Below are 24,055 nucleotides of genomic sequence, written 5' to 3'. Positions count from 1 at the left end.
GAGAATAAAAAAGAAAGAACAAGAAAAAGATGAGGAGAAGTAATCTAATTTTCCGATACCCCATTCGCTCTTGACTGCTGGTACCATTATGCAGCAGCATCCATATGAGCTCTACCAAGAATCACTAGGTCAACCTTTCAAGAGCCCACTCTGATAAGCCAGCGAGCTAGGAAAGCACCTCACCAATACCTCCAATACTCAATTGGCTGACCAAGGCATGCTCGGTGCCATATGAATTATTTTAGAAGCCGACCCGCTCCTCACAGGAAACACAGCTACTTTAGGGAACAGTGCCGGGAGCACAATGACTAAACCCACCTGCTGCCTGATTTTTAATACCACAGCACTGCTTGCTAATGGCAAATTATCAGCTGGCCAATCATGACAAATTGCCTTCTGCGATTATAACAAGTTACTAGCTGTTAGTCAGACAGCCTCTACTATTAGTATTCAATTTGTAGCTGCACCAAGTATATAAGCCCAGCATCCGTTCCCGCTGTCCGGCTTTCGACATCAACTTACCCCTATAAACAACTCGCGCAGTATCACTATATCAACCTGCTCTCCTTCTTTTCTGCAGCTTTTTTTATACACAATCACTTACCACAGCAAAAATGGCTCTCCCCAAGGTTTTCATCATCTCCTACTCGACCTATGGCCATATCCATACTGTTTCGCAGTCAATCAAAGAGGGACTCGAGAAGACTGGTCTGGTTGATATCGAGCATTACCAGTTCCCAGAGACACTCTCAGATGAAGTCCTTGGCAAAATGCATGCAGCGCCCAAGCCAGATATCCCTGTCATCACTGTTGACAAGCTGACTGAAGCTGACGGTTTCCTGTTTGGCTTCCCAACCCGCTTTGGTGCAGCACCCGCTCAGGTTAAGGCACTGTTTGATGCCACTGGCAGCCTGTGGGCTAAGGGGGCCCTGTACGGCAAGCCTGCTGGCATTTTCTTCTCTACGGGCTCACAGCATGGTGGACAGGAGACAACCGCATTCTCCTTCCTGCCCAATCTGGCACACCATGGCATGATCTACGTGCCTACTGGATTCCGTAACCAGAATCTGTTTGACAACTCGGAGGTTGTTGGCGGGTCGCCCTGGGGCACTGGAACTGTTGCCGGTGGTGATGGCTCCCGTCAACCTAACAAGAAGGAGCTGTCTGTAGCTGTGACCCAGGGCGAGGAGTTTGCCAAGGTCGTTGCCCGCCTCTCGGCTTAACTAATTCAACACATGCTTTTTATTGTGTGCCATCTCATGTGTAAAACAATAGACGAAATAAAAAATATCGGTCTAATCATCGTCTTGCTGAACATAGAGGTCTAGGAATGGCTGTAAAGTAGCTGTTGACATTCGGGGTCCGGAGTCCCCCTGCGCCACCATAGACAAGGCCGAAACGCATACGTACAAAGGCCCAGACAGACGACCAGCCTTCCTTCTTCCCCTCAGTCATTTTGAGAAGTTATTTTTCCATATATTCGATAACCACTCATTCCCCAAGCTAACAGTAGCTACCATACGACATGCGCTGGCCATTGGAGATATATACGCTAGAAGCAAATGTTTGCTGAAGATGTATTACTGGTGTGCTATGGAACAGCTGCTTTAGTTTTTGAGATGGATATAGTTGAATGCACTCTTGTGGACAGTGCGTGTGCCGTACTTGTGGCGCTTGTAGTTGTATTCTTCAATGGTGACCATATCTCCCGAGACGCTGGAGACCCACACGACGTGGCCGTATGTGCTGCCGCGGTCAGTCTGGCCCACTGCTCCTGGGGCTGGCGTGTCATTAACCGTGACTCCCGAGGCGCGTGCTGCGTCATCCCACTGGTTGGCATTGCCCCATGCATTGCCCTTGTAGCGGTTGTGGAAATCGATGCCCAGACGCGAGTTAATGCGCCAGGCAACAAAACTGACACACTGGCATGAGTAGTACCGCCACTTGTCGACAATGTCACAGTTGCCGTTGTACGGGTAGTCATCAGCCATTGGACCTGCCGACCCAGGGTTGGTGTTGCCAGAGGGTCCAGGGGTTCCAGGGTCACCACCGGACGCATCGCACTTGTCAACAACATAGTTACTGGTTCCGGTCTGGACATAGTAGTCGGCAACATAGCAGCCGTCCTGGGTCTTGCCCCACAGGGAGTCGCCCCTGATTGTCTCGCCTTCGGTTTGGCAGGAGAGAGTGACGTCGTCACCACGGCTGTATGTGCGGACAACGCTGTTGCTGGTGCCAGGACCGGAGCGGCAGTTGACGCTGTCTCCGTTGATGGCATAGCCGGAGACTAGCTGAGACGATGAGAGGAGAGCGGAAACGCTGAGCGTGGCAATGGCGGAGAGCTTCATTTTCGGGTGTAGGTGTATGTTTTTTGTTGTGGTCTGGAGCCTTTTCGATGGAGGTATCTGCAGTGGATTATATACCCATCTCCACCAGCACGCACCGAATCTATCTATCTATTTTTAGCAGCGCGTCGGTATTGCGCTAGGCTCCAGTAAATTTGTTTGCTTTAAGATATGCAACTGCGTTGCCCTGTTTCTGCAAGAAACCTGGGCAAGCAGTCCGATGTGTCTTTGGCACAAAAGAAAGAGCACAACTCGGCATCATGCAGCTTCTGACGATACATGAGAAAAAGCTATTTTCAGACCATGCATGGCGGCGCACCAGACAGGTTTGTTTGTCAAAACGTTGCATCAACACGCTACTGCTACTAACCACGCTACACAATTCTACGACTGCGCTGTCTGTCTTATTTTTAGACCATGGGCCTGCAGGACCACAGGCTGTCTTTTGTAAGCAGGCTGTCAGGAACATGTATTTTTAGCTGATGTGCTCGACATGCATTGATCTTCGCAAATGGGGTTTAGAAAAAAAAAAAAAAAAAACCAGTCGGTACCCAATGTGCAAATGTGGTGGCCACGTTGGTCCTAAAAAGACAAAAAAGGAGTGACCCGGGTCAACAAAAAATAATGGGGCCTGCAGGAGTCGAACCAACAACCTTTCGCTCTGGAGGCGAACGCGCTACCATTGCGCCAAGGCCCCATCGAACCAACGAAATAACGAATTCTGGAATCGGCTCATTTCAGGCTATAGTCATGATAATGACAAATAGCGCAATATGTTGATAAGCATGCATACCGATCACCCTTCTGTCGCCTGTTTGCTTTGGGCCCAGTAGGATGCAAACTGTACTCGCCTAAGCTAACCATCTGAACTTGCGATATCGTCCCCGGTGACTGGGTCATTCCCAGCAAAGCTGCTGTGCATTACTTTATTGCTGCTTTGACTTCATGTTGTGAGTGTCAGGCCTGGCATGCTCTTAAATGCATATGCGCACTACTCCCAGCAAACCCCTTCATGGCTGTATTGCCATCAGCTGGCTTCTGAAGACAATATATTCTTTTTTTTTTTTACAGCAACCGGCTTACGAAAAAGCTTCTATGGTGCGGGTCACCAGGATTAGCGAGTCCATGAATCCATTGACGCTGACACGCAGAATCCGCGCTGTCTCGGCATTGAATGTCACCACTAGATTGCTGACATCAGTTTTAATCTGTCAGCTAGACTTGCTACTCCTAGTTGTAACTATTAGTAATAATATGTTTATACTATCTAAATCAGTTTTGATTTCTTTAGACTACTAGAAATACCCTGCTCATGATGCAGGTTTGGCTGCTAATCAGCATGGGTTGACACATCAATAAGAGCATCATGGCAAACCGGCCATTTGAATGTGTCAGATGGTTGTTGGTGGAATGGCGATCATGGACATTGTTGGAATCTCAAGATCTGATTACTGTGAACTACATAGTTTTTCATCCTGTTGTCCTTTTTCTTCTTTTTTTGGCTGTGCCACCTGAGCGATGGTATAAACCCTTTTCGCTCGCCTCTCCCTTCCTACTTCTCTTTAGCCTTCTTCATCAATATATATTCCTTAACTCTGTCACTTTCTATTGTTGATACGCTCACAACGCTCGCATATTTCTGGATTAAGATACCATCACTTGACAGCTTATTCAGAATCTGCGCTACACGAAAGTTACACACATATTCACATATAAGGTATCTTTCACTACTCGTTCTTTTCTTTTACCCTACACCACCCATCGTGTGCTTTAGACCCACACCAATTCCTTCAGAGCCAGTCAGTGCTTTCTATCGTTCTCACGTCAATTACCGGGCGGAGCCCTTATCAAATGCGGTATGCACAGCGTGCATGAACAGATAAGCCAGGCATCCAATTGGAAGGATTCTGAGGCCGCCTACAACATGCATACTGCTCCTGCACGGAATATCCGATTGGGTTGGACAGGCATCCCACCGAATTGTAAAGACTGTGCATGAGTGTGGTGACAAACCCAGGGACATAAACATTGAGCAAGTCTTGGCATTTTTCAAGCGTGATGACCGGCATATAAATCTGCTAAAGCTCTTCGACCTCTTGTCCAAAAGTGTTCCACTCGTCACTTTTTGTTCTCGTATTCCTATCTATCACGCCTTTTCAACATTAGCCAGACAGATATGGCGGTTCTCAATACCCCTATTCGCATTATCATCGCCGGCGGAAATTATGGCGGACTCGGTGCCGCCAAAGCGATATACACGCATCTGTTGGCTACCAACAGCGACTACGATGGTACCAAACAGGCACCGCCCAACCCAAACATCCAGATCACGCTAGTTGACAGGCGCGACGGATTCGTGCATTACCTAGGTATGACGCGTGGACTGAGTCAGCTGGACTATGGGCGCAAGCTGTGGGCACCGTACTCTTCGATGCCATGGCTGCAGCACCCATCGTTTATCATCCGCAAAGAAATTATCTCTCAAGTCACTCCGCACTTTGTTGAGCTGGCTGGATCTCAGGAACGGCTCGAATTCGACTATTTGGTCTTGGCCATGGGGGTCAGTCGTCAAGCGCCTATCGGTGTTAGCGCATCCACCAAGGACGAATTCATTAGGGACCTTGAGTACGACCATGCTTTAATCAAAAGCGCCGAATCAATCGTAGTTGTCGGTGGAGGAGCAGTCGGTACAGAGCTGGCAGCGGATCTAAAGACGGATTTCCCTGAGAAGACCATTACGCTAGTACATTCACGCGACCTACCTGTGCCTGGGCCATTCCTATATGAGTTCCGGCAGGGAGCAGCTGATATTCTGTGCAAGCTGGGTGTCAATACTCTGTTCAGTCAGCGGGTAGTCAATGAGACCCCTGTTGATGATCTGGGATCGAGTGAGGCACTTGAGTTTTCAGATATCCTCCCTGAGCTAGTAAACTCAGTCAAGCGCAATGTAGTCATTGAGACTAGCAGCGGTGAGAATGTCAAGGCAGATCTGGTGTTCAACTGCCTGGGTGCCAAGACCAAGGAGACTCTTATCAAACTGCCATCGTCGACAGCTGAACCGATGTTCACGCCTAATGGTATCCGTGTCAAGAGTTCGCTGCAGCTCGACGACCCCAATTACCCCCACATTTTCGCTGTGGGTGACATTTGCAACCGGGCACAGATCAAGTTTGCTGGAGCTGCGGCATCTGGCGGTAGACTAGCGGGCAAAAACATTGCTAGACTCGTTGCTGCAGTCTCCACCGAAAATATAGCCGCAGAGTTGGAGGAGTCTCGACCACCCAAATTGTCGATGAAGCTAATTCTAGGCGAAAAGCACGCGCTCATCCAGGGAAAAGGCCATGTGGTTCCCAGTGATGAAGCAATCCACAAATGCGCACCAGACATCAAGCTTGGGAAGGCTATTCGCAGCACCTTCGTTGGCACATATCCTGTCAATAAGTAAAGTGGGTTGCTGCTCCGGGGCCAAAAAAGTGCCTTGCCTCTTTTGTTCACCGAATATTTACTATTATACGCTGATAATGGTTTGTTTGAGTTCCTTGCCAGACCTGGTTCTGGACAAAGTTGTCTGTGAGTTTTACACTCTGCATGTGGTTTCTGAGCCACGACAGCACCTAAAAGTCCATAGTGCGCGGCTTATACCACTACTCAGCACATGCCGACGTGTTCGCCAGGCAACCTTGCCCTATCTGTATCGGATCGTGTGTTGTAACCTTCAGCGGTATGGGGCAGGGGTTGACCGGGCTGCTACTTGGAGCGCTCATTCTCTGGACCGCATACCGTCGGAGCAGCGCAGGCAAATCGAACACTTGGTTATCGATGCATCGACGTGTGTGGTAGACTCGGTCGTATTGCAAAGGTTCTTGACTGACCAGCAGATAAGCTCGATAAGCTTCCCTGCGATCCGGTCGATGGTAATCCGGCAGTATCTTGAGCGCAACCGTAGCTGGCTGATTTCACGCAGCCAAGACTTGACGACTACATTCAGTGACTATCTTATCGAAAACTTCAGCTGCATCGAGCGGTTAGAGTACATGGCTACTGGTACCGACACAATATCCGATATGCATCCATTATACAGCCTAGTCCCTCGTATGCCTCTGCTGCGCACGTTGGTATCAACTGCTACAATACCGCCAGAACTAGCAGACATAGACCAGCCGCTTAGCACATTGTATGTCTGCAAGTCTATCCCAATATCCACCGCAAATAGACCTTGGGTTGTATCGCAAGCGATTTCGCAGTCGCTGACCTCACTGACTATGAAAAACTTTAGTTTGCGCGACATCCTGTTTCTGTTCAGACAAAGCTCTGCCGACACTACTATGTCCGCTTTTCCAAACCTGAGGTTACTTGATTTGGAGCTTTCGGTTCTACTGCATGGCGATGGTAACACGGACGATTTCGATCAGGAGCATTTTGAGCTACCAAGTCTGACTTATTTGCGGCTTGCAAGTGATGCAGACCTCTGCGTAAGCTTCCAGCGACGGATAAGATACCCACAGCTGCTTGACCTCGTAATTGAGCTGCCACAAAGAGATACCACTGTCGATTTCTACCTTTGTGACACACCAGCTCTTCGCCTGCTGCGTGTTATCGGTGATACATCAAGAAACATTCCTGAAGATCCTCGGTGCTGTGACGCTGATCTGCGACCGCTGCTCACCATCTGCTACAACTTACACATGCTTGATCTGAGGGTGCGCCGAATCCCACTTCCCTGCCTTAGACCAGTCAATCCAAGTGAGGACCAAGTTTTTGTGCTACAGCGACTGGAGATACATTTCCCAATTGCAACTGAGCAGCTTGCCCAGCTGTTGTTGTGTTTGCCGATGCTAATCCACTTGTCTGTTGCCTGGTGCGAACACCCAAGATATCCAGAGCTTGCTTTAGATTCACCTACAATTTCCCCATCCCTGGAGATCATTTCAGTGCCAAGTATATTTGGTGTACTGGATGATGTACCGTTCCGACGGTTTGCTGAATTGACTAGACACATGCCAGTACTGCAGACGATCAGAGCCCCAGCGATGATTGCCAATATGATTGAATTGGCAATTTGGCGCAATAGGCGTGGAATGAAGGACGGCGCTCTAGATATGCCACAGTTCAATTTCGTAGATTCAGGAGCAGTCTCAGACAGTTGAGATGCAAATATTTGTTCATCCCAACCCATGGTCTTGACTATTTCCTCATCCGCAGCAATAGCCTTCTTTTTCTTCCTCAGTCGCTCGACACTGCCTGTTCTGGTAGTGATATACTTTAAATATCCAATTAATATCCAAGTATCGCTCTACCCCAGCAGTTCAGCACTGATGCTTTTCCAACAGCTATTTTACGAGTCGAGCAAAAGTGTTCCTCCAAATGTGACAGACCTACCATTGGGCAGACATTTGCCGCCTAGACAAAATGGATAGGAGCTATCGTACATAGACAAGGTCGTGGGCAATGGAACTAATGCGACCATGCTAGTCCTTCTTCAATTCTCGCATGGCTGATCATAATACTGGTGTACTCGCTTGGATGGTGTGCCGTGTCAACACACATTTGTACAAACAGCAACAAACACACTACTACAGTAACATATCTGATGCAATGGACCTCTCAGTAGCACCTGGATACGGATCGTCATTAGAGTTATCGTCGGAGTTAGAATCCGATGTGCTGCGTAGAACTCCTGCCACAAATGAGAGGAAAGGAGGGTCGAGGCAGTCCATGCAGCCATAATGTGCCTTAGACACAAGGCTGGCGGTGATTTTTCCACCTCCTAGGGTGTCGTCACATCAAGGTGGCAGCAACAAAATCAAAATAGCTGTCGATTTGATACCTAGGCACAACCCCGCTCCTGGTGCATCAGCGACAGTGAAAGAAAAGCATATAGGCAAGCCGGACATGCCCAATGTGAAGCATAGCAAGTTTTCGGATCTAGCCAGTATTTTACCTGCCCCTAGGGGTACTGCTTCCCGAACGATACCGAAGCAGCAGCAACAGCAGCAGCAGGCTGACAATACTGGCGCAGACAGCCAGCAGACCACCCCAAAAAAAACTTCGCCTATGTTGGTCCCGTATTCTGTAGCATCTGGGAAATGTACATCAGGGAATCCAGGAACAGACAAGGCCACAGGGTGTCGCGCCAAATCACCTGATGTGGAGAAATCTGAAGCAATCGCTGTCTATTCATCTGCACAGTCTGCTAAGCCCTCTGTCAGCCCGTTCTTTACGCTATCGGAGCCCCGTCCAATGCCACATATGCCGATGATATGCGTCTGGAGTAGGACAGGTCGGAAAGTATACCTGATTCCGATGCCCTGGATGCCTTGCAAAGCCAACATGGTACTTCTCGGCTCGTATATGATGCAATCAGCGGATACTACTACGGTTACGTGTCCAATCAATGCCTTTATTACGACACCTACATCGGCATACACATCGATGCTGCAGAGTTGTATCCCGAGATGCAGTATGAAAACGAAGACAGCGATCACCAGCAGCCCTTGACCTTTGCCATCGATGACGCTGGCCTGGAGGCGCTTATTGGCCGCGGGGCTTTCAGGTGGGGTGAGGCATTTGGGATTAACGTAGGCGCAGCCAGAAATGTTTCCTAGCAGGCCCAACTTGCCGATGCAGAGAACTTTGATACCCGCACTGCCCAGACCGCTGCTGCTGCGCCATCTCGCCCACATGCGCCTCGCAAAGATGCTGCAAACATTGACCAGGTCAGCAAGGAGCAGAAGCAGAGGCACAATGCCACGTACCTTGCCATACAGTCGTAGGAGCAGGGGACTCGGGTTAAGGCGATCCAGGTGAAAATCTGCCAGGGCTTCACCCTGGCAGGCGAAAAAAGACTGCCAGATGTGGTATAGTAAGTGTTGCAAACCTGACGATATGAGCCGCATATGTATATTCAACAGCATTTCATGTTAGCACGCCTCTGGAGCCATTGTAGGATTCCGAGTTATGGACGACGCAATCGATAAGCGGGTGGCCGACTGCGATTTTGCCTTCTGATGTATCCGGGTAGATATGCGTCCCTTTTTTGAGCCTGAATGAAGGTCATGGCGCTCACGCGTGCATACAGATGCTGTGTTTGTTTTAGCGGGGTAAAACAAGAGTGAGGTGGTTCGTGGGTGGAGGCCTGAGCAAAAAAACCCTTTCCGACATTCAGCGAGCCGGCCTGTGTCTGCTGCTATTCCCAAAAAAAAACAATGTCTTATACCACTAATGACGACCATGTTGCTGGGTATGGGCATCGCGAGCCGAGAGAAGCTTCCGTGTCGCCAGAGAGCCTATGGCCGCCATCTCTGGCGATCGTGCCTCGTCATCATTGTTCGCTGGCTTGAAGGGCTCATCCGATGAGTGCTCCCCCTATTCACTTGCCCTTATCGATGGCGCTAATCGGAGATCAGCACTGGATCAAAGCGATCGATAGCGATCGCAGTCGGGAATGCGTGGGGCTGGGCCAATATCAGGCCTCATCAAGGAGCTGCCGCACGCACATCCATTGGCTGCACCTGTCACGGCTGTGTGCTTTTGTCGAGTCAACGCTGCTGCACAAGACCTGATTTTCGCGTACTTCCTGAAGCAGTCTCAGCCTGTGTAGCCTTTTTCCTCACATGTGCACTGATTCGCCGACAGGACTCTGGCCCGGAAATCTCCATAAACCTTCCCTCCCTCTTAATCCGCTGTCTCTCCCCTCTTCCGGAGCGCAGGAACTAGATGAAGGTCGTTGTGGGCCATGCGGATATAAAACCCATGCCACATTCCGCTGACACCCTGCAATGCCGGTTCTTCTGTATTCCACGTCAGACATCCACCAAGACCCAGCGTCCAACCATTGTGAAAGCACCTCAACGCGCGCCTCACATTAATTTTCTATATTCCCTGTTCGCTACTGCTATTCTTTTCCGCGTTATTCTACATTCGCTGTCTTGTTAAGCGTCAGGCGTCCTGTTTTGCCTTGACAGCCAGCCTACTGAATACAGACACAAAATAATACTGTCGCCACAAACGACCACGCACCAAGCCTCGTAGGGATTTCCTTCTGCTCCCTCAAAATTTTGGCATTGCAAACGTCGTGCCGCTATTATACTCGCACACAAGTCTGGAGCACTGCACCGACGCCAGCGCCAATTGTGAGACGAAAAGCCTTTCCTTTTTCTTCCATCTAAGAACACATATTGGCTATATTCTACTACCTCCAGCACCATCTCCTTGCAAGCTTGTCCTGTGCTCCTGCAAGATATTCAATATTTTCAACCATGGCTGAGCATCTGAAACGATTCGACACGGACACGCCGCAAATCAACACTGGCGACACGGCCTGGATCCTGGTCTCTTCGGCGCTCGTGTTCATCATGGTACCTGGTGTCGGGTACTTCTACAGTGGCATGGCTCGCAGCAAGAACGCCGTCAGTCTGGTCTTCCTGTGTATGATCGCCATGGCTGTGGTCAGCATCCAATGGATACTGCTCGGTTTCTCACTGGCGCTGTCTGACAAGTCCGGCAACAAGTTCATTGGTGACGCGACTTACGGACTGCTGCTTGATGTTGCTGACAGACCGCATCCGAATGCACCATCCATCCCTGCTAATGTCTATGCCATCTTCCAGTGCATGTTCGCTGCGCTGACACCGGCGCTGGCCCTCGGTGGAGCCGCCGAGCGCATTCGCATATTCCCAGCAATCGTTTTCACGTTTGTATGGACCACTATTGTATACGACCCGATTGCGTACTGGTCGTGGGCCCCCAACGGCTGGCTCTTCACCATGGGCTCGCTGGACTATGCTGGCGGCACTCCAGTGCATATTGCATCCGGCTTTGGTGCCCTGGCCTTCTCTATCATTCTCGGCAAGCGCCATGGCTTTGGCTCGGAAAAGTTTGAGCCGCACAACTACCTCAACATCATCCTTGGTACCTCGCTGCTGTGGTTTGGTTGGTTTGGCTTCAACGGTGGTTCTGCTGTTGCTGCCAACGGCCGTGCTGGCATGGCTTCGAGTGTCACACATATTGCTGCGTGCATGGGCGGCCTTTCCTGGTCAGTGGTCGCGTATTTCCGCAACGGCAAAAAGTTCTCCAGCTTCCACTTCTGCTCTGGCGCTATTGCTGGTCTGGTTGCCATTACTCCTGCCTCAGGCTTCGTTGCTCCTTGGGCTGCGCTCGTTTTTGGTCTTGTTGCTGGTGTTTGCTGCCACTATGCGGTTGACTTCAAGGAGAAGTTTGGATTTGACGATGCCCTCGATGTGTTCGCTGTTCACGGCATTGGCGGTATGGTTGGAAACCTTCTGACTGGCATCTTTGCCAGCAAGGCTGTCGCCGAGCTCAATGGATCCTACATCGATGGTGGCTGGATTGACCACCACTGGAAGCAGCTTGCCATCCAACTAGCAGCTAGCACCTCGGGTGCAGCTTGGTCATTTGTGATTACCTCCATCATCCTGCTGACTCTGAACCTGATTCCCTCGCTACACCTGCGTATTGACGAAGAGAGCGAGCTTCACGGTACAGATGTTGCCGAGATGGGCGAGCATGGCTACAAGTTTGCTGGTTCACACCTGCCTCTGCGCAGCGTCAACTCGCCGTCGACCATGGAAAGCGGTGGTGCCGCTCGCCCAGCCACCCTGGTATCAACCGATCAGCAATCTGTAAAGTCGTCGATTTCTGAGGTTGCCGAGAAGCAAGTAGAGGGCACTGCTGTCAACGCACTTTAAATTTTAAAGCAGTGGGAGCTTCTAAGCAGGACAGCAATACCGAAAGTGTGTTTTCTTTCCTCCCTTCTACCTCAGCGCTTGAACATTGGTCCTTTTCTCTTTTCTCGTTCTGCATTGCACAGCGATAACTGGCTCTTAGTTCTGATTTGCCAGTCAACACCCGCTCTCTGGCTCATGTTTTTAACCTCCCCACATCCACTTGGTCCACATAATACCTCCAACATCTCTATCGTCTTCATCGTTTTTCAAGACACTACCTCTGATTCTATTCACACCATATATCATAATTGCTGTATCTCTCTTTTCTCTTTTCTCTTCTTTTCTTTTCTTATGAAATTATAGTCTAAAAAGCGTCCGACCGTCCGCTAGAACGTTTCTGATTGCTTGAAAGGACCCACCTTCTTTGAGCCTCACAGCGAGTATGCATTACTTGCTCTGTGGACACCTAAAACAGCATTCTCTCTTTTGGCGGATGGATTCAGATCGTGCCATGGCAAATATATATCTTAAAAACACTGGTAAAAACGAATTTGGAACCATATATTAAAGCCCTGCTTATCTTGGCTCCTTCGTATTTTGCAGGTCCAACAATCCGATAAGCGAATCACCCAGCTTCCGCATTCTTGGTGTTCAGATTTGGAACCGGTGGCTTTCTGCGAAACTGCGGAGCAAGTTCAGTCCAAATCTAGTACTAGTCATGGGTAATTGGGGTGCACCGATGGTCCGACACCATGCGCCGATTTGCGGCAAGGGATAGCACATCAATTTCAACCACCATAGCTTTAAAGTCTATCTAACTGATGAACTCCGAGCATCATCGATGTGCCTGTCCTGCTGCGAAAAGTCCCTGCTGTTGACATTCGGGCAACCCCATTCCCTTCGCCACCATGTGCAGATCTAAATCCCCACCTGTATAAACATCGTGGGCCGGAACGGCCCCATCCTCCCTTTTTTCCTCAGCAATCCTTAGTCATATTCATTCCATAAAGCTCATAACTACTGGACTCTCTGAAGATTAACACCTGTAGACATTCCGGCATGTTCTCAACCCGTGCCCCTACCAGAGATCGAAGAACCCAGCTGTAGAGTGCCATGGCCTTCTCCGCTGTACAAGCGAGTCATGTAAGCGGGCCATGGCACAATACAGGCGGGCCTATTTGTCTCGGCTCTTGAACCGCGACATTGCAGCAGTTCTAAACTTCAGACTCATTTTCCAGTCACTCTGTGGTTTAGGCTATATTCCTGGATGGCTCTGCCGTTCTGTAGTCATTATTACCAATGCCCCTGCCCCACTGCGGCTACAAAGAACCCGCGCAAGAGGCGTGCTGCAGCTGCAGGTGATTCTGCTGCTAGCAGCGGCGAACCAGCGCTGAAACGCCTGCGCTGAGCAGGCTATCGAGACAGAAGATGAGCAAGGTCATCATTTCGCTGATAATCATCAGACATGTTCAAATGGTCGGTTCACCGTGATGCTTTTATCGATGTGTCGAGCCATGCTGACTAGTAGCCGAGCTCACATCGCAAGCAAAGTGCTTCTAGTACCTTTAATAAGATGTCCCACAACCGTAGAGCAGAAAATTTGTCCGTGTCATCCAGAATAATCATGCATTGGATAAGCTATCCCAGTAGCTATTACATGCGCAACCTGTGCATCAAGCGACAGCGAGTCATGTATGTAATCTATTGTGTTTCTAGATTAAGCATGGGGTGGAATGTGTGCATACTTGGTTGTAGGGTTGGCTGAAAGTACACCAGAATCTGATTTGCAATAGCAGTATTCTTGTCAGTGTATTATTGCAATAAAGTTCCATAGTTATTGGTGCTGGTAAATGTACTGGGTTATATAAAGGCAACAGTCCCGAAAGCAGGGGTGATGTGGAAACTGGCTTTTCCTGTATTCTTCCAGCCACACAACTGCTGGTTCGGGTAAGTGGTTGGGCCAGTAACTGTGCGGAAGAAGTTCATGCGCCAATTGGTGCCCTTTGGGTTCTCAGCGTTGAACAGGGCGAGCGGGATCGATGAGGTCGAAACCCACTTGTGGTTGGGCTTATCCAGCGCCGTGGTGACCTTAAAGCCGTCCCCAAACGGATCAGAGATGAACGCATGGTCGAAAGGCGCACCCGTAGTGCGCACTCGCGACGGGTTGTACACAAATGAGTTGTAGGTGACATTGTTCGGGCTCACTTCGTACTCGAAATAGGTCTGAGGATTGTCGGTTCCCTTGTAGATGAATGCCTCCATGACCTCGTAGGCCCAGATGTCGCCATTAGTAGTCTGCGAGGGGTCAAAGTAGAAGTTGGTCTCACCGTATGCTGTGAACACCAAGTTCAGAGCTGTAGACGTGTAGCACAGGCCGATAGTGGTCAGCGGGCATGCAGTTTGCTCAGGAATAGTCTTGTCAAATCTGACAGTCACTGTTGAGGGGCAGGCAGGCACTTGAACATCTGCCTTGGTTGGCGGGCAAGGCTTGTCACTGGCACCATTGGCATTGGCGAAGGCGGCAAAGATGGTAGCCCCAAGAGCGATGATCGAGGTAAGCGAGTACATTGTTGGAATTAACAATAAGCAGGGTGGTTGAGTAGTGGCTCGGCGGATAGCAAGTGTGCAAGTTGAAAGGTGCGGTCACGACGATGGCTGAGTAGGAATTATATTAAGTAAAAGATAAAGAGAGGGAAGAAGAGACGAGTAGATGGTGGCTCTGGTGGTGAGTGTGGTTTGTGCGGAGAGACGACGCCATGTTTTCCCCACCTTATATAGGTCTTTACCAAGCCCTCTCAACGGCGTTCGTAGCAGCGGAGGAAACCCATGACACACATGATTGCACCCACGCCCGCGACATTATTCTGTTTGCAGCATGCCGCCAACAAGGTGGTGCGAAAGGGCAGTGCTTCCGCTCACGCGATGCATGCAACTGCAGTCCCTTCGCCGGTTGTTGCAAACAGCGGAACTGTGGATTGGCTGCTATCCTTTTTGTATGCTCACAAACTGCAGAATTCTTACAAACATAACGAATACCTAAAACTGTGAACGGCAAAAACATTTGGGCAATGAAGGAGCGGGTTCTACCAGAATATAAACACAGCTTGAGGTCAAGCCAAGGAGCATACATGCCTTCATGCCTAATAATTATCTTTGGTATTCTGCAAGATCACAAAGGAGAACAGTAGATCAGTGGCGAACTGCAGAATATCAAATACGGAGAACATAACACGAATGAGGGTTCCTGCAGGATTCGTTGGTAAAAGTAAAGTGTTGAGCGTTATTATTCTCCTGCTACCGTGCCTGGAAGCCTGAAACCGACGTGATATATACGAATGCATTCGACGAGAGTGGACATACTCTTGCGCTCCTTATGGACATGGCATTTATTGCCTGAAGATCTGGAGTACAATCAGAGCGGGCAAACATCTATGCGCTCTGGCCACCTGTAGGATTCCAAGGGTCTTGTTCAGAGGAGAAACCAGTATCAAAAAGCGAATGCACGAGTATTGGTTGGTCACTGGCTGGCCGGGGTTCACCTGGCAATTGCAGAAATAGGCGAGGATAGCTCCTCGCCTTTCCTCGATCCACAAATCATCTATACACTCAGTGCCTGGTGGAAATGCAGTGGACAATGTGTGTGAAAATGGCTCTTTGTGATCGTGCCATCCACATGACTGCTCAGCCTTGAAGGTCGTATTTGCTGCTGGACCCCTGCCATCTTTGCGCACAGCTGACTACGGCCAATTGCTCGCCTCTGCGCCAAGAATGGCCACATATTGTTCGGAGGTATGCGAAGTATGCATGCAGCCTGGAACTACCCGCTGCTATCTTGGCCCCATCCCTCTATGCGTGAAGTGCAGAAAGCCCCACAAAAATGCTTGCACAAAAGCGCGAGTTTGCCAACAGAATGCGGAATGCTTACCAAAATAAACAAAGCCCATCTGCTGCCTATCGATTCTCAAGGAGTGCCGACGCAGTACCAAGCAAGTGTACATATTCTGCAGGTAAATCGTCAGTTGAGCACAGTGCGGAGGTTCCCCCGCGCCAAAAAGGGTAAAGGGTTGGTACCCCTGGGGGATGGTCCCCACATACAGCAAAAATATGCCCCTCTTGGAGAACTCACCGAGCGCTGCATCCTGAGAAAAAGACACAAGAGGTGTAGTGGTGACCATACGGCTTACACCCCGCCCAATATAACGGCATTACATCCAGATAGCCGATGCGATCCTCCTAAGAATCGAGTACACAATAGCACAAGGGACAGGCACATGGAGCCACCAGCCGAAAGTGAGCTGGTTTGTCGTCCTCTCAAGCAACAAACTTTGGGTAGCATATATAGCCATTGCTGTGTGGATTAAGAAAGTGTAATGTATTATCAAATGCATAGGCTGCGTCTTCAAGTAAGGTGTTCAAACAAAGGCGACGGTTCCAAAGAAAGGAGTAATGTGGAAATTCATTGCGTTCGTGTTCTTCCAGCCGCACAGCTGCTGGTCCGGGTAAGTGGTTGGGCCAGTGACTGTGCGGAAGAAGTTCATGCGCCAGTTGGTGCCCTTTGGGTTCTCAGCGTTGAACAGGGCGAGCGGGATCGATGAGGTCGAAATCCACTTGTTGTTGGGCTTATCCAGTGCCGTGGTGACCTTGAAGCCGTCGCCGAATGGGTTTGAGACGAATGCATGATCGAACGGAGTACCTGCTGCGCGGGTGCGCGACGGATTAAAAATAAACGCATTGTAGGTGACGTTGTTCGGGCTCACTTCGTACTCGAAATAGGTCTGAGGATTGTCGGTTCCCTTGTAGATGAATGCCTCCATGACCTCGTAGGCCCAGATGTCGCCATTAGTAGTCTGCGAGGGATCAAAGTAGAAGTTGGTCTCACCGTATGCTGTGAACACCAAGTTCAGAGCTGTAGACGTGTAGCAGAGGTCAACAGTAGTCTGTGGGCATGGCGCAAGATCAGGGATAGCCTGATTGAACGAGGCAGTTGCAGTTGCAGGGCAGGCCGGGACGTTTAGATCAGCAGCACTGGCCAGCGAGGTGAGAGCAGCGATAGGCTAGGACGATGCTTGAGATAGGCGAGCGCATAGTCGTCAGATGTGCTTGAGAGACAGTTAAATGATCAATAGCTAGCTGCAAATGCTGCTTTGGTGGTGAAATATGTCGTATGGATGTGAGTGGAATATAGGAGACAGTAGCAGTTCTTTTATACCCAAGAGCCAGACTGCATCGTTGTAGCAGCACACAGGGGCAAATACCCCCAGATGCAGCCTCCTGGTTCCTTCGTTTTTCTATGGATTCACAGAGCCGCCACCTTGACACTCTGCAGCCAACTCCTTCCCCATCAACCCACTGCTCGCTCCTTTGCAAATGGTGCAGAGTGTACACATTGATCTTCGACAAGTATGCGTGAATGTGGTGGCGGAAATCTTCGGGGCATTGCCCCCATTGAACTCGCCACTTTTATTGACCGGCGCGGACGTACCAAACCATGCTAATATCCTGTTTCCAACATTTCCCTTTGAGCAACCTGCTGTCTCAGAACCATAGAAGATGGGGCTGCAAAAAGATTGCTCATCAAAAGGCTCTGCCTGCGAAAAAAAGGACAAGGTTGGATCTGGTTTAGTTGATCTGCCGCTGACTGCAGATCGATCCACCATATGCCAGCCTGTGCGCAGTGCATCACCAACCGTAATTCCAGAAAAGAGCAAAAAAGGACTAGTGATGTAGAGATCACACATCGCCGCAAAAAAGCGGGCCGTCTGAACCTCACCCTCCGACATACACGGCGACAATCTCGCCGGATCCAGCCTGCAAAGCATCATCAATGGGATCGTCACAGCACTTCTCCACAAATAGCGTGTCAAGGCTATGTTGGTGCTGGGCTGCCTGATCCCATGACAGATAATGTCCGCCCGTCCACCGCCGAATGGACGTCTATCCAATCCCAATCCACGTTGCAGGAGGTAGGGTGTGCGGATTTTTAGAAGCAGTGTCTCCAAATATGCAAGGCAGCAGAGCATGTATGATATACGCGGCCATTATTTGGGCAATATAAGCTCAATGCGTTCACTACTTCTTTCAGCATCGGCCATGCAGACCGGCTCCTATTGATCTCGGTGCCTTTTTTTAGCGGTTTGGCCAGAGCCATCTCTGCTATCCTCTTCGAGTTAGTTCCCACAACAAATGGCCAAGTGACATAGGAAAATCTGCCGGGGCTCGGATTTTCCGTTTCTTTTGCTCGATGTACACCTTGACTGCAAACGCTGCTGACAGGCAGATCTGCTGATGGAGTTGATCGCACAAAGTTCAAAAGAATGCCAGTACCAGTTCTGGTCTAGCTTTTGTTGCGGCGCTCAATGAAAATCGTAAGGAAGTGAGCGACGCCTGTAGGCAAGACCTTCCATGCCTGGCGAGTGAAGGTATGTAAGAATGGACAAGGAACACCCTTTGTCCATTGAGCTGGCCACAGATTGCCTTGCTCGCCGGGCCAATTGTGCAGCGGCAGCCGGCATGAATATGCCTGCCGTATTTGGCAGCTACTGGCTGGATAATATCAATGCCTCCAGGATGGATAAGGATGTCACCCGAGTAAGTGCCAGCAATATTCGCTGGAATGCAGCAGATATGCAGTGACAGTCCACAGCTCAGTCAGGCCACATAATGCAAACCAGCAATGCCCCACCGCATTGTGCATGACAGATCTTGGTTGCAAATCCCGCCTGTCACCGATGCGAAGGGCAGCAAAATGTGGAGCAAGCGTTATAGCCAGCTTTTGAGCAACGGCGATGCTGGCAGAAATGCCTTTGCAGGAGCTCGATGCAGGATGGATGGTTGGATGTGGTACGTGGAAATTTGCTGCGGACATGCCCAACACAGCTCAAGGCCATTCCCGCTGACCCGCTCTTTGCTGTTCCGCTATTCCACTGGAAACGAGCAAGCACCAGAGCGAGCAATGCTTTGCATCGTCTCACGCACCTGTATGCAACGTAAGGCCACTGGCACAGCCAAAAATCAATATGCAGCACTAGTAATATCCGGAAAGAACAAGCGGTCAATTTATTAAAATAGTGGGATCAGGCCAACACCTAAAAACGGCAAAAACAAGTTGTAAGGCAGCATGCTGCTTTTCATGACGACCCAGCCAGCTTCAGCTTGATGCCGCCTGTTTTTGCGGCAGGAGGGACTGGTGCTGCGATAGTGGGGAGGGTGGTCAGGTCAGGCGTCGGTGGCTTCTGAGATGTGGCTCCTGGAGCTCCACCATTAGCCTCGCCCGACTTACTTACCGTTGGGCCTGCTCCACCCTGCTCTTGGCCAGGCTTCGACGCCCCAGAGGAGCTGGTGCCAGCCTCGGCCAGCGCCGCCTTGCTTGCTTCTGCTGTAGGCATGGACTCTTTCGCTGCACTGCTCTGTGCGGCAGCGAATCCACTTGTGGATGGTACTGCAGCACTGGCAACCTTTGGTTTTCTTGTTCTGTTGCTCAGAGGCACTCTGCTGCCCGTCGCTGGCCGCTCCATCGCTCTGGCGCTTCTTCAAAGATTTGTGTTTGCGGCTGCGCGGCTGACCATCAAACACCTCGTCCGGCAGCTGCGGGCCACGCAAGAACCGCACCGTCATTGACATCGACTCCTCCTTCCACAGATCCGGCACCTTAATGAGCTTGATGTACTCCTGGGTGGCCCATGATAGATCCATGCGCTGCTTCCCAGTGCTATTGGACTGGCCGTTCCTTAATCAGCAGCCCAATGTAGAATGCCGACGTGTACAGCTTCTTCTTAGAGCCCTTCTCCTCGTTCTCAGCCTCGTTCTCAGCCTCGTTCTCAGCCTTGGCCTTACCCTCACCGCTCGTCTTACTCTCGCTGCTTGCGTCAGTCTCGGGCAGGACTCCCTGGCGGATCTTGCGGACTTCCTCATCAGTAGTTGCAACAAAGCTGTGATCAAAGCTCTTGATATACGGGTGGGCAAGCACGATCTGATCGGTCATCCTCGAGCTTCATGATGTAGTGTCTGATACGCGCGTCCGCCAAACCATGCAGACGGTGGTGGTCGTCTTCGTCTTCGGATGTAACATTCACCTGCAGATAGTGTCTATACCTGTAGAAGAAATCACTCTTCTCAAACAACTCGTCCCAGACCGCCTTTTTGGTCATAATACGGTCAGTGATTTCAGCACCGCGTTTGAACTCGGCCATGATGATCGTCTTGGTTGATGTCGACACGTTGTGGGTCGCGCACATCGACGGGTACGCAGGCGTAATGATTGGCATCTTGTGTGCCTCGTCCTGAGCATACAGTTTTGGATTCCACACACGCACCTGCAGCGGACCGTCCTCGATTGTCTTGAGCAAGACAGGCGACGGCCACTTTCCAGTTGAACATGATGCGGAAGAACCGTGCAACAATAGTACCCGCGCACGCATTCGGGTACAGCTGGCACACACGCGCAACAGGCATAGCCCACGCAACACCACCAAAGAACCCCATAGCGTTCGAGTACACCGCACGCCGCTTGGCCCACAGCTTAATGCACCGCAGCGCCAGTCGGAAGTTTGGTATGTTTGGCACCAGCCGCAGGATTTCATCAGTCACACGCGACCCGTTGACACTTCGAATACTGGCATCATCTAGGTTGCGCAGCAGATTCGTGTCCAGCAGCTCCAGGTCTTCGGCAATTGTCGGCAACTGCAGCGACGCAAACGTCAGGTCGATATCAACCCCACCAAACTGCATTTTGATGACGGGCACAAACGCATCGTGCACTGGCGTCAGCTCCTCGACCTCGGGGCGGCCCTTGAGCAGCCCGTGCATAATCTCGAAAAAGTCTTCGCGAGTGACATGTGCTGGAGCCACACACAGCGTATCGATATCAGCACCAGCAGCGTGTACACCGAGTCGGTACGATCCAAATGTGAATATTTTGCCGTGGCAGTCGCGCGCAACTGACTCGGGCAGCCCGTGCTTCAGCGACGCCTTGTACACAAACTCTTGCGTCAATTTGTCGATTTTTCCCAATACAAGCTCACTAGGGAAACCGCGCCGGCGAAAGAATAGACGTTAATGAGGCCAAATGGAGACAGAATTCAAGGCAGAGTAGCACAGTGCATTTCTTTTCCTAGTCACTTACCGGTTGCGACTGGCCTCCTCGGTTTCGAATTGCCCGGCCGCCTTCAGCACCTCAAGTAGTTTCTCCGTGACCACCAACTCCTCCGCAGTCGGCAGAGAGGTGGAGACAGGCGGAGTGACGCCAAGGTACTTTGTCGTGCTCATTGTCGATGGCAAATAAATGGAGCTGGATTGGGCTAAATTGCAGGCTAATAGTAAATAAACAGAGGCGGAGCAAAGCCAAAGCCCCCAAATATTGAGCGCTTTAATGGGTGCTCTCTGGAATGTTCAGATTAGGCGATTTGATCATGATCCATGCAGGCGCTCTAGCTGGTGCCAGCAACAATGCTCCAAATATCGGCATGGTGTGCGACGGCACAAGGCTTTTGCGTAGATGGCAGTGGCGGAGAAGGGCTTCCGGCAGCACGCTTTGCTCTGGCTACCGTCTAATCGCTACGGTCTCTGTCACTGTTGTCTGTACCTGTTTAGATTCGCTTACCTCTATACTCTCCTCCATGCTGGCCATACCTGCCGGCAACAGCATCAGTGCAGGCACCAGCGATGAGCTGCGGGATGCAATGGGAATAACCATAGCTCCATTCTGAGCCTTACAGCTTTTGACCAAGTGCCCTGTCTAGTACCCCACCATACTGCTAGGCTCAAGTAGTTTTGTCGCTAACTACGAACCGGAGATCCCTGGCTATTTACTGAGAGGTCAAGCTTCCTAGAATACAGCTTTTCTTTACGAGTGGGCACCAGCAGCGATGACCAATCCCAGCAAGCCCATGTTGTGGACAGAGTCTTGCTCTGTGAAGAGCGCTGGGTATTGCAGACGCATGTGATTTGAGCGCAGCTGCATGTGTCAAGCAGGTATCAATCCGTAGCCTCTGCTCTCCACGCAGGCACTGTCCTGCCGCCTACCCAATGACCCGAGCCATGTCTGCAATCGGCTTGTGGTGGAATAAAACATGGCCATGGTCAAAGGAAAAAGAGGCGGGTGATCAGCCGCAACATGTGAAAATCGAAGCATAAGCAGCACAGCAGGTACGCGGGGGCTTTTCAACGAAGGAATGGCCAAGCGAGGCTGCAACAACTGCGTTTGTTTTATATGCGAATACTGCTACTGTATGCCTCACTTCGCATCTACGGAGCGCCCAGGTCACTTGCCTTCCATGCAGCAGCCACATATTTGCTGCAAATGCAGATAAACTAGCGCGCAGGCGTGCCTGCTCATCCTTCGCTCTGTCCCTTTCCTCCTCTCCGACGCCCACTTTCTGCCCCTTGTTTCATGCTCAAATACCCCATCCTCAGACCTAGTATATTTGTATACCACTTGTTATAATACCGATATCGCACCGACACGCACACATACCCTCCTCATCCCTCACCGCCTTTGCACTTACCTGGCTAGCCCACACACATATACAGTCCCGCATCGGCTATCCGCTGCATTAGTCGCGTCTGTGTAGCTTGGTTGGTCGGACAATTAAAACCTTGAGCCCGTTCAGACAGCAATTGCCAGTAGACACGGCCTTCTGGAAAAATGTCCAGTGTTACACACTCACGCGTCTGGTTCCACAAGCAGTAAGTTTGAATGTCAACAGGACCAACACCGCCGCAGCCCAATATGTCTGCTGTGTGCCAGCCGAGGAGTGCACAAAAGAGCGATCGCTACTAAAAAAGCACCCTTGCGTTTTATATTGCCTTCTGCAAACTCTCTCTGCTGATCGCCCAAGCGTAGAATACTGCTGTATCTGTGCCGGTACGTATTTGCAATAACTTTCCTTTGTACCCCATAGCCAAATTGCTTCGCTCATAGGCTACTCTGTTCTGTGGCGGAGAAAACAGCACCCCCTTTTTAACCCGCCGGCACTGCCTTATACCGCCTTGTCCTGTGTAGCACCGTGCTTTATTCCTGACGATGTGCTACCTCATTTGACACTCCGCGATCGGCGCCACTTGAGTAACGCCAGAGTACTTGGCAGACGCGGAATTTCGCACCCCGCACTGACATGGAAGCACAACAGCGATCACAACGTTATGGCATGCGTCGGGTACACCTACCATGTCTACGAATCTTTTGATCCGGCCAACCCCACCCACTGTCTATCAGTTCATAGATCATGCTATGCGCTGCTGACAGAACGGCTCGAGACGACGTGCATGGTGGACTCACACAGCCTGATGCACAAACTGGCACCCCACATTGGACCCCGTGGAGTGCTGGCCTTGCCTACGCCTAAACGCGTGCCCCCAGATGCATACTCGCACTGGATGATGTGTGACCCCACTGATATTCCTGCGACACCACTATCGCTGGAATTCAGCACATGCAGAGATATGCCACTGGGAGCGGTGGCGGCAGAGTGTGCGGATCTGCTTCTGGACAGTGGAGAGCGTGATATTCCTCACCAGCTTTTAACGCCCCCGCTTTCGCCGGCCGACTCACACCGGTGCTCAGAATTTGAACCACCAGAGCAACTGCCTCCTCCAGCCAAAGTCAAGTATGACTTGCTATCACTCCCACCGCATGTTTTGCTCGGAATTGTAGCAAACCTGGAGCTGCACAGCATCTACAACTTGGCACAAACGTGCTCTGCATTCCGCATGTATTTTGGCATGGGCTCGTCGATATGGGCGTTGATGTGCCATTCCACTTTTGCCTACGCACCAAAATTCTCCAGCCCAGCACACTCTGCCTCGTACTATTTGAAAGTGCGTGGCAACACGCGGCTCGAGCGCCAGGTACTATGGCAGCGCAGGCGCATAGAGGACATTATTAAGCAAATGGAAACCATATACCATTCTGCCCAAATCTAACAAGCAAGTTGGTACCAGTACATATATTCGAAGAAAGCGTGATGAAAGATGACATAACATGTTATTTACTAGAAATACTCTGCTCGCGATGCGAGCTCGGCTGCT

General features: G+C 50.6%; 11 protein-coding genes and 1 non-coding gene across 12 annotated transcripts; 6 read left to right on the top strand and 6 right to left on the bottom strand.

The window, feature by feature from the left end:
• Window positions 1–529: 529 nt before the first annotated feature.
• DL89DRAFT_243438 (protoplast secreted protein 2 precursor) lies at window positions 530–1,223 on the top strand (the record flags this gene model as incomplete). The annotated part of the gene is made up of 1 exon (XM_040885033.1): window positions 530–1,223. The coding sequence occupies exon 1, from the start codon at window positions 615–617 to the stop codon at window positions 1,221–1,223; it is 609 nt and encodes a 202-aa protein (XP_040748067.1). The 5' UTR covers window positions 530–614.
• A 285-nt stretch (window positions 1,224–1,508) lies between these two features.
• Window positions 1,509–2,348, bottom strand: DL89DRAFT_277283 (CHAP-domain-containing protein; the record flags this gene model as incomplete). The annotated part of the gene is made up of 1 exon (XM_040889436.1): window positions 1,509–2,348. One exon carries the CDS (start codon window positions 2,346–2,348, stop codon window positions 1,608–1,610), a length of 741 nt encoding a protein of 246 aa, XP_040748066.1. The 3' UTR covers window positions 1,509–1,607.
• Window positions 2,349–2,970: 622 nt separating this feature from the next.
• Window positions 2,971–3,042, bottom strand: DL89DRAFT_t7. The gene has a single exon. It is a non-coding gene; the product is annotated as a tRNA-Trp (tRNA).
• An 855-nt stretch (window positions 3,043–3,897) lies between these two features.
• On the bottom strand, window positions 3,898–4,107 carry DL89DRAFT_264633 (uncharacterized protein; the record flags this gene model as incomplete). Its single annotated transcript, XM_040886329.1, has 2 exons — window positions 3,898–4,066; window positions 4,094–4,107. 2 exons carry the CDS (start codon window positions 4,105–4,107, stop codon window positions 3,898–3,900), a joined length of 183 nt encoding a protein of 60 aa, XP_040748065.1.
• A 362-nt stretch (window positions 4,108–4,469) lies between these two features.
• Window positions 4,470–5,790, top strand: DL89DRAFT_301278 (FAD/NAD(P)-binding domain-containing protein; the record flags this gene model as incomplete). The annotated part of the gene is made up of 1 exon (XM_040890840.1): window positions 4,470–5,790. The coding sequence occupies exon 1, from the start codon at window positions 4,522–4,524 to the stop codon at window positions 5,788–5,790; it is 1,269 nt and encodes a 422-aa protein (XP_040748064.1). The 5' UTR covers window positions 4,470–4,521.
• Window positions 5,791–6,379: 589 nt separating this feature from the next.
• On the top strand, window positions 6,380–7,492 carry DL89DRAFT_254623 (uncharacterized protein; the record flags this gene model as incomplete). Its single annotated transcript, XM_040885287.1, has 1 exon — window positions 6,380–7,492. The coding sequence occupies one exon, from the start codon at window positions 6,380–6,382 to the stop codon at window positions 7,490–7,492; it is 1,113 nt and encodes a 370-aa protein (XP_040748063.1).
• A 2,950-nt stretch (window positions 7,493–10,442) lies between these two features.
• On the top strand, window positions 10,443–12,139 carry DL89DRAFT_23646 (ammonium transporter). The gene has a single exon (XM_040884973.1). The coding sequence runs from the start codon at window positions 10,604–10,606 to the stop codon at window positions 12,050–12,052; it is 1,449 nt and encodes a 482-aa protein (XP_040748062.1). The 5' UTR covers window positions 10,443–10,603; the 3' UTR covers window positions 12,053–12,139.
• A 1,650-nt stretch (window positions 12,140–13,789) lies between these two features.
• DL89DRAFT_264628 (uncharacterized protein) lies at window positions 13,790–14,645 on the bottom strand. Its single transcript, XM_040886328.1, has one exon. It carries the CDS (start codon window positions 14,597–14,599, stop codon window positions 13,892–13,894), a length of 708 nt encoding a protein of 235 aa, XP_040748061.1. The 5' UTR covers window positions 14,600–14,645; the 3' UTR covers window positions 13,790–13,891.
• DL89DRAFT_23638 (uncharacterized protein) lies at window positions 14,572–15,116 on the top strand. The gene is made up of 2 exons (XM_040884972.1): window positions 14,572–14,585; window positions 14,720–15,116. Exon 2 carries the CDS (start codon window positions 14,788–14,790, stop codon window positions 15,058–15,060), a length of 273 nt encoding a protein of 90 aa, XP_040748060.1. The 5' UTR covers window positions 14,572–14,585; window positions 14,720–14,787; the 3' UTR covers window positions 15,061–15,116.
• Window positions 15,117–16,311: 1,195 nt separating this feature from the next.
• On the bottom strand, window positions 16,312–17,258 carry DL89DRAFT_281169 (uncharacterized protein; the record flags this gene model as incomplete). The annotated part of the gene is made up of 2 exons (XM_040889629.1): window positions 16,312–17,085; window positions 17,241–17,258. The coding sequence occupies 2 exons, from the start codon at window positions 17,256–17,258 to the stop codon at window positions 16,444–16,446; spliced, it is 660 nt and encodes a 219-aa protein (XP_040748059.1). The 3' UTR covers window positions 16,312–16,443.
• Window positions 17,259–19,061: 1,803 nt separating this feature from the next.
• On the bottom strand, window positions 19,062–21,244 carry DL89DRAFT_264627 (Poly(A) polymerase). The gene is made up of 5 exons (XM_040886327.1): window positions 20,393–21,244; window positions 19,998–20,367; window positions 19,749–19,933; window positions 19,479–19,726; window positions 19,062–19,456 (listed from the first exon to the last, which is right to left on the bottom strand). The coding sequence occupies exons 1-5, from the start codon at window positions 20,834–20,836 to the stop codon at window positions 19,159–19,161; spliced, it is 1,545 nt and encodes a 514-aa protein (XP_040748058.1). The 5' UTR covers window positions 20,837–21,244; the 3' UTR covers window positions 19,062–19,158.
• Window positions 21,245–22,683: 1,439 nt separating this feature from the next.
• Window positions 22,684–23,990, top strand: DL89DRAFT_264626 (uncharacterized protein; the record flags this gene model as incomplete). The annotated part of the gene is made up of 3 exons (XM_040886326.1): window positions 22,684–22,714; window positions 22,872–22,892; window positions 23,031–23,990. Coding segments are annotated over 3 exons (972 nt in total), but the record flags the coding sequence as incomplete, so codon positions are not given.
• Window positions 23,991–24,055: the final 65 nt, after the last annotated feature.

The sequence above is a fragment of the Linderina pennispora genome, assembly GCF_002104995.1.
Source record: "Linderina pennispora strain ATCC 12442 chromosome Unknown DL89scaffold_1, whole genome shotgun sequence".
Taxonomy (NCBI): Eukaryota; Fungi; Kickxellomycota; class Kickxellomycetes; order Kickxellales; family Kickxellaceae; genus Linderina; species Linderina pennispora.
Note: the sequence above shows the minus strand (reverse complement) of the source record. Positions and strands in the feature narration are given on the sequence as shown.

What these genes read in the sequence shown, in the direction of transcription:
- DL89DRAFT_264627 (XM_040886327.1), bottom strand. Translation starts at nt 20,836, where the DNA reads ATGCACGGGCTGCTCAAGGGCCGCCCCGAGGTCGAGGAGCTGACGCCA. An exon ending in GCATCATGTTCAACTGGAAA is followed by an intron (nt 20,368 to 20,392) that starts GTGGCCGTCGCC and finishes GTCTTGCTCAAG; the next exon opens with ACAATCGAGGACGGTCCGCT. An exon ending in CGAGGATGACCGATCAGATC is followed by an intron (nt 19,934 to 19,997) that starts GTGCTTGCCCAC and finishes CTGATGAGGAAG; the next exon opens with TCCGCAAGATCCGCCAGGGA.
- DL89DRAFT_23646 (XM_040884973.1), top strand. Translation starts at nt 10,604, where the DNA reads ATGGCTGAGCATCTGAAACGATTCGACACGGACACGCCGCAAATCAAC.
- DL89DRAFT_264628 (XM_040886328.1), bottom strand. Translation starts at nt 14,599, where the DNA reads ATGTACTCGCTTACCTCGATCATCGCTCTTGGGGCTACCATCTTTGCC.
- DL89DRAFT_23638 (XM_040884972.1), top strand. Translation starts at nt 14,788, where the DNA reads ATGTTTTCCCCACCTTATATAGGTCTTTACCAAGCCCTCTCAACGGCG.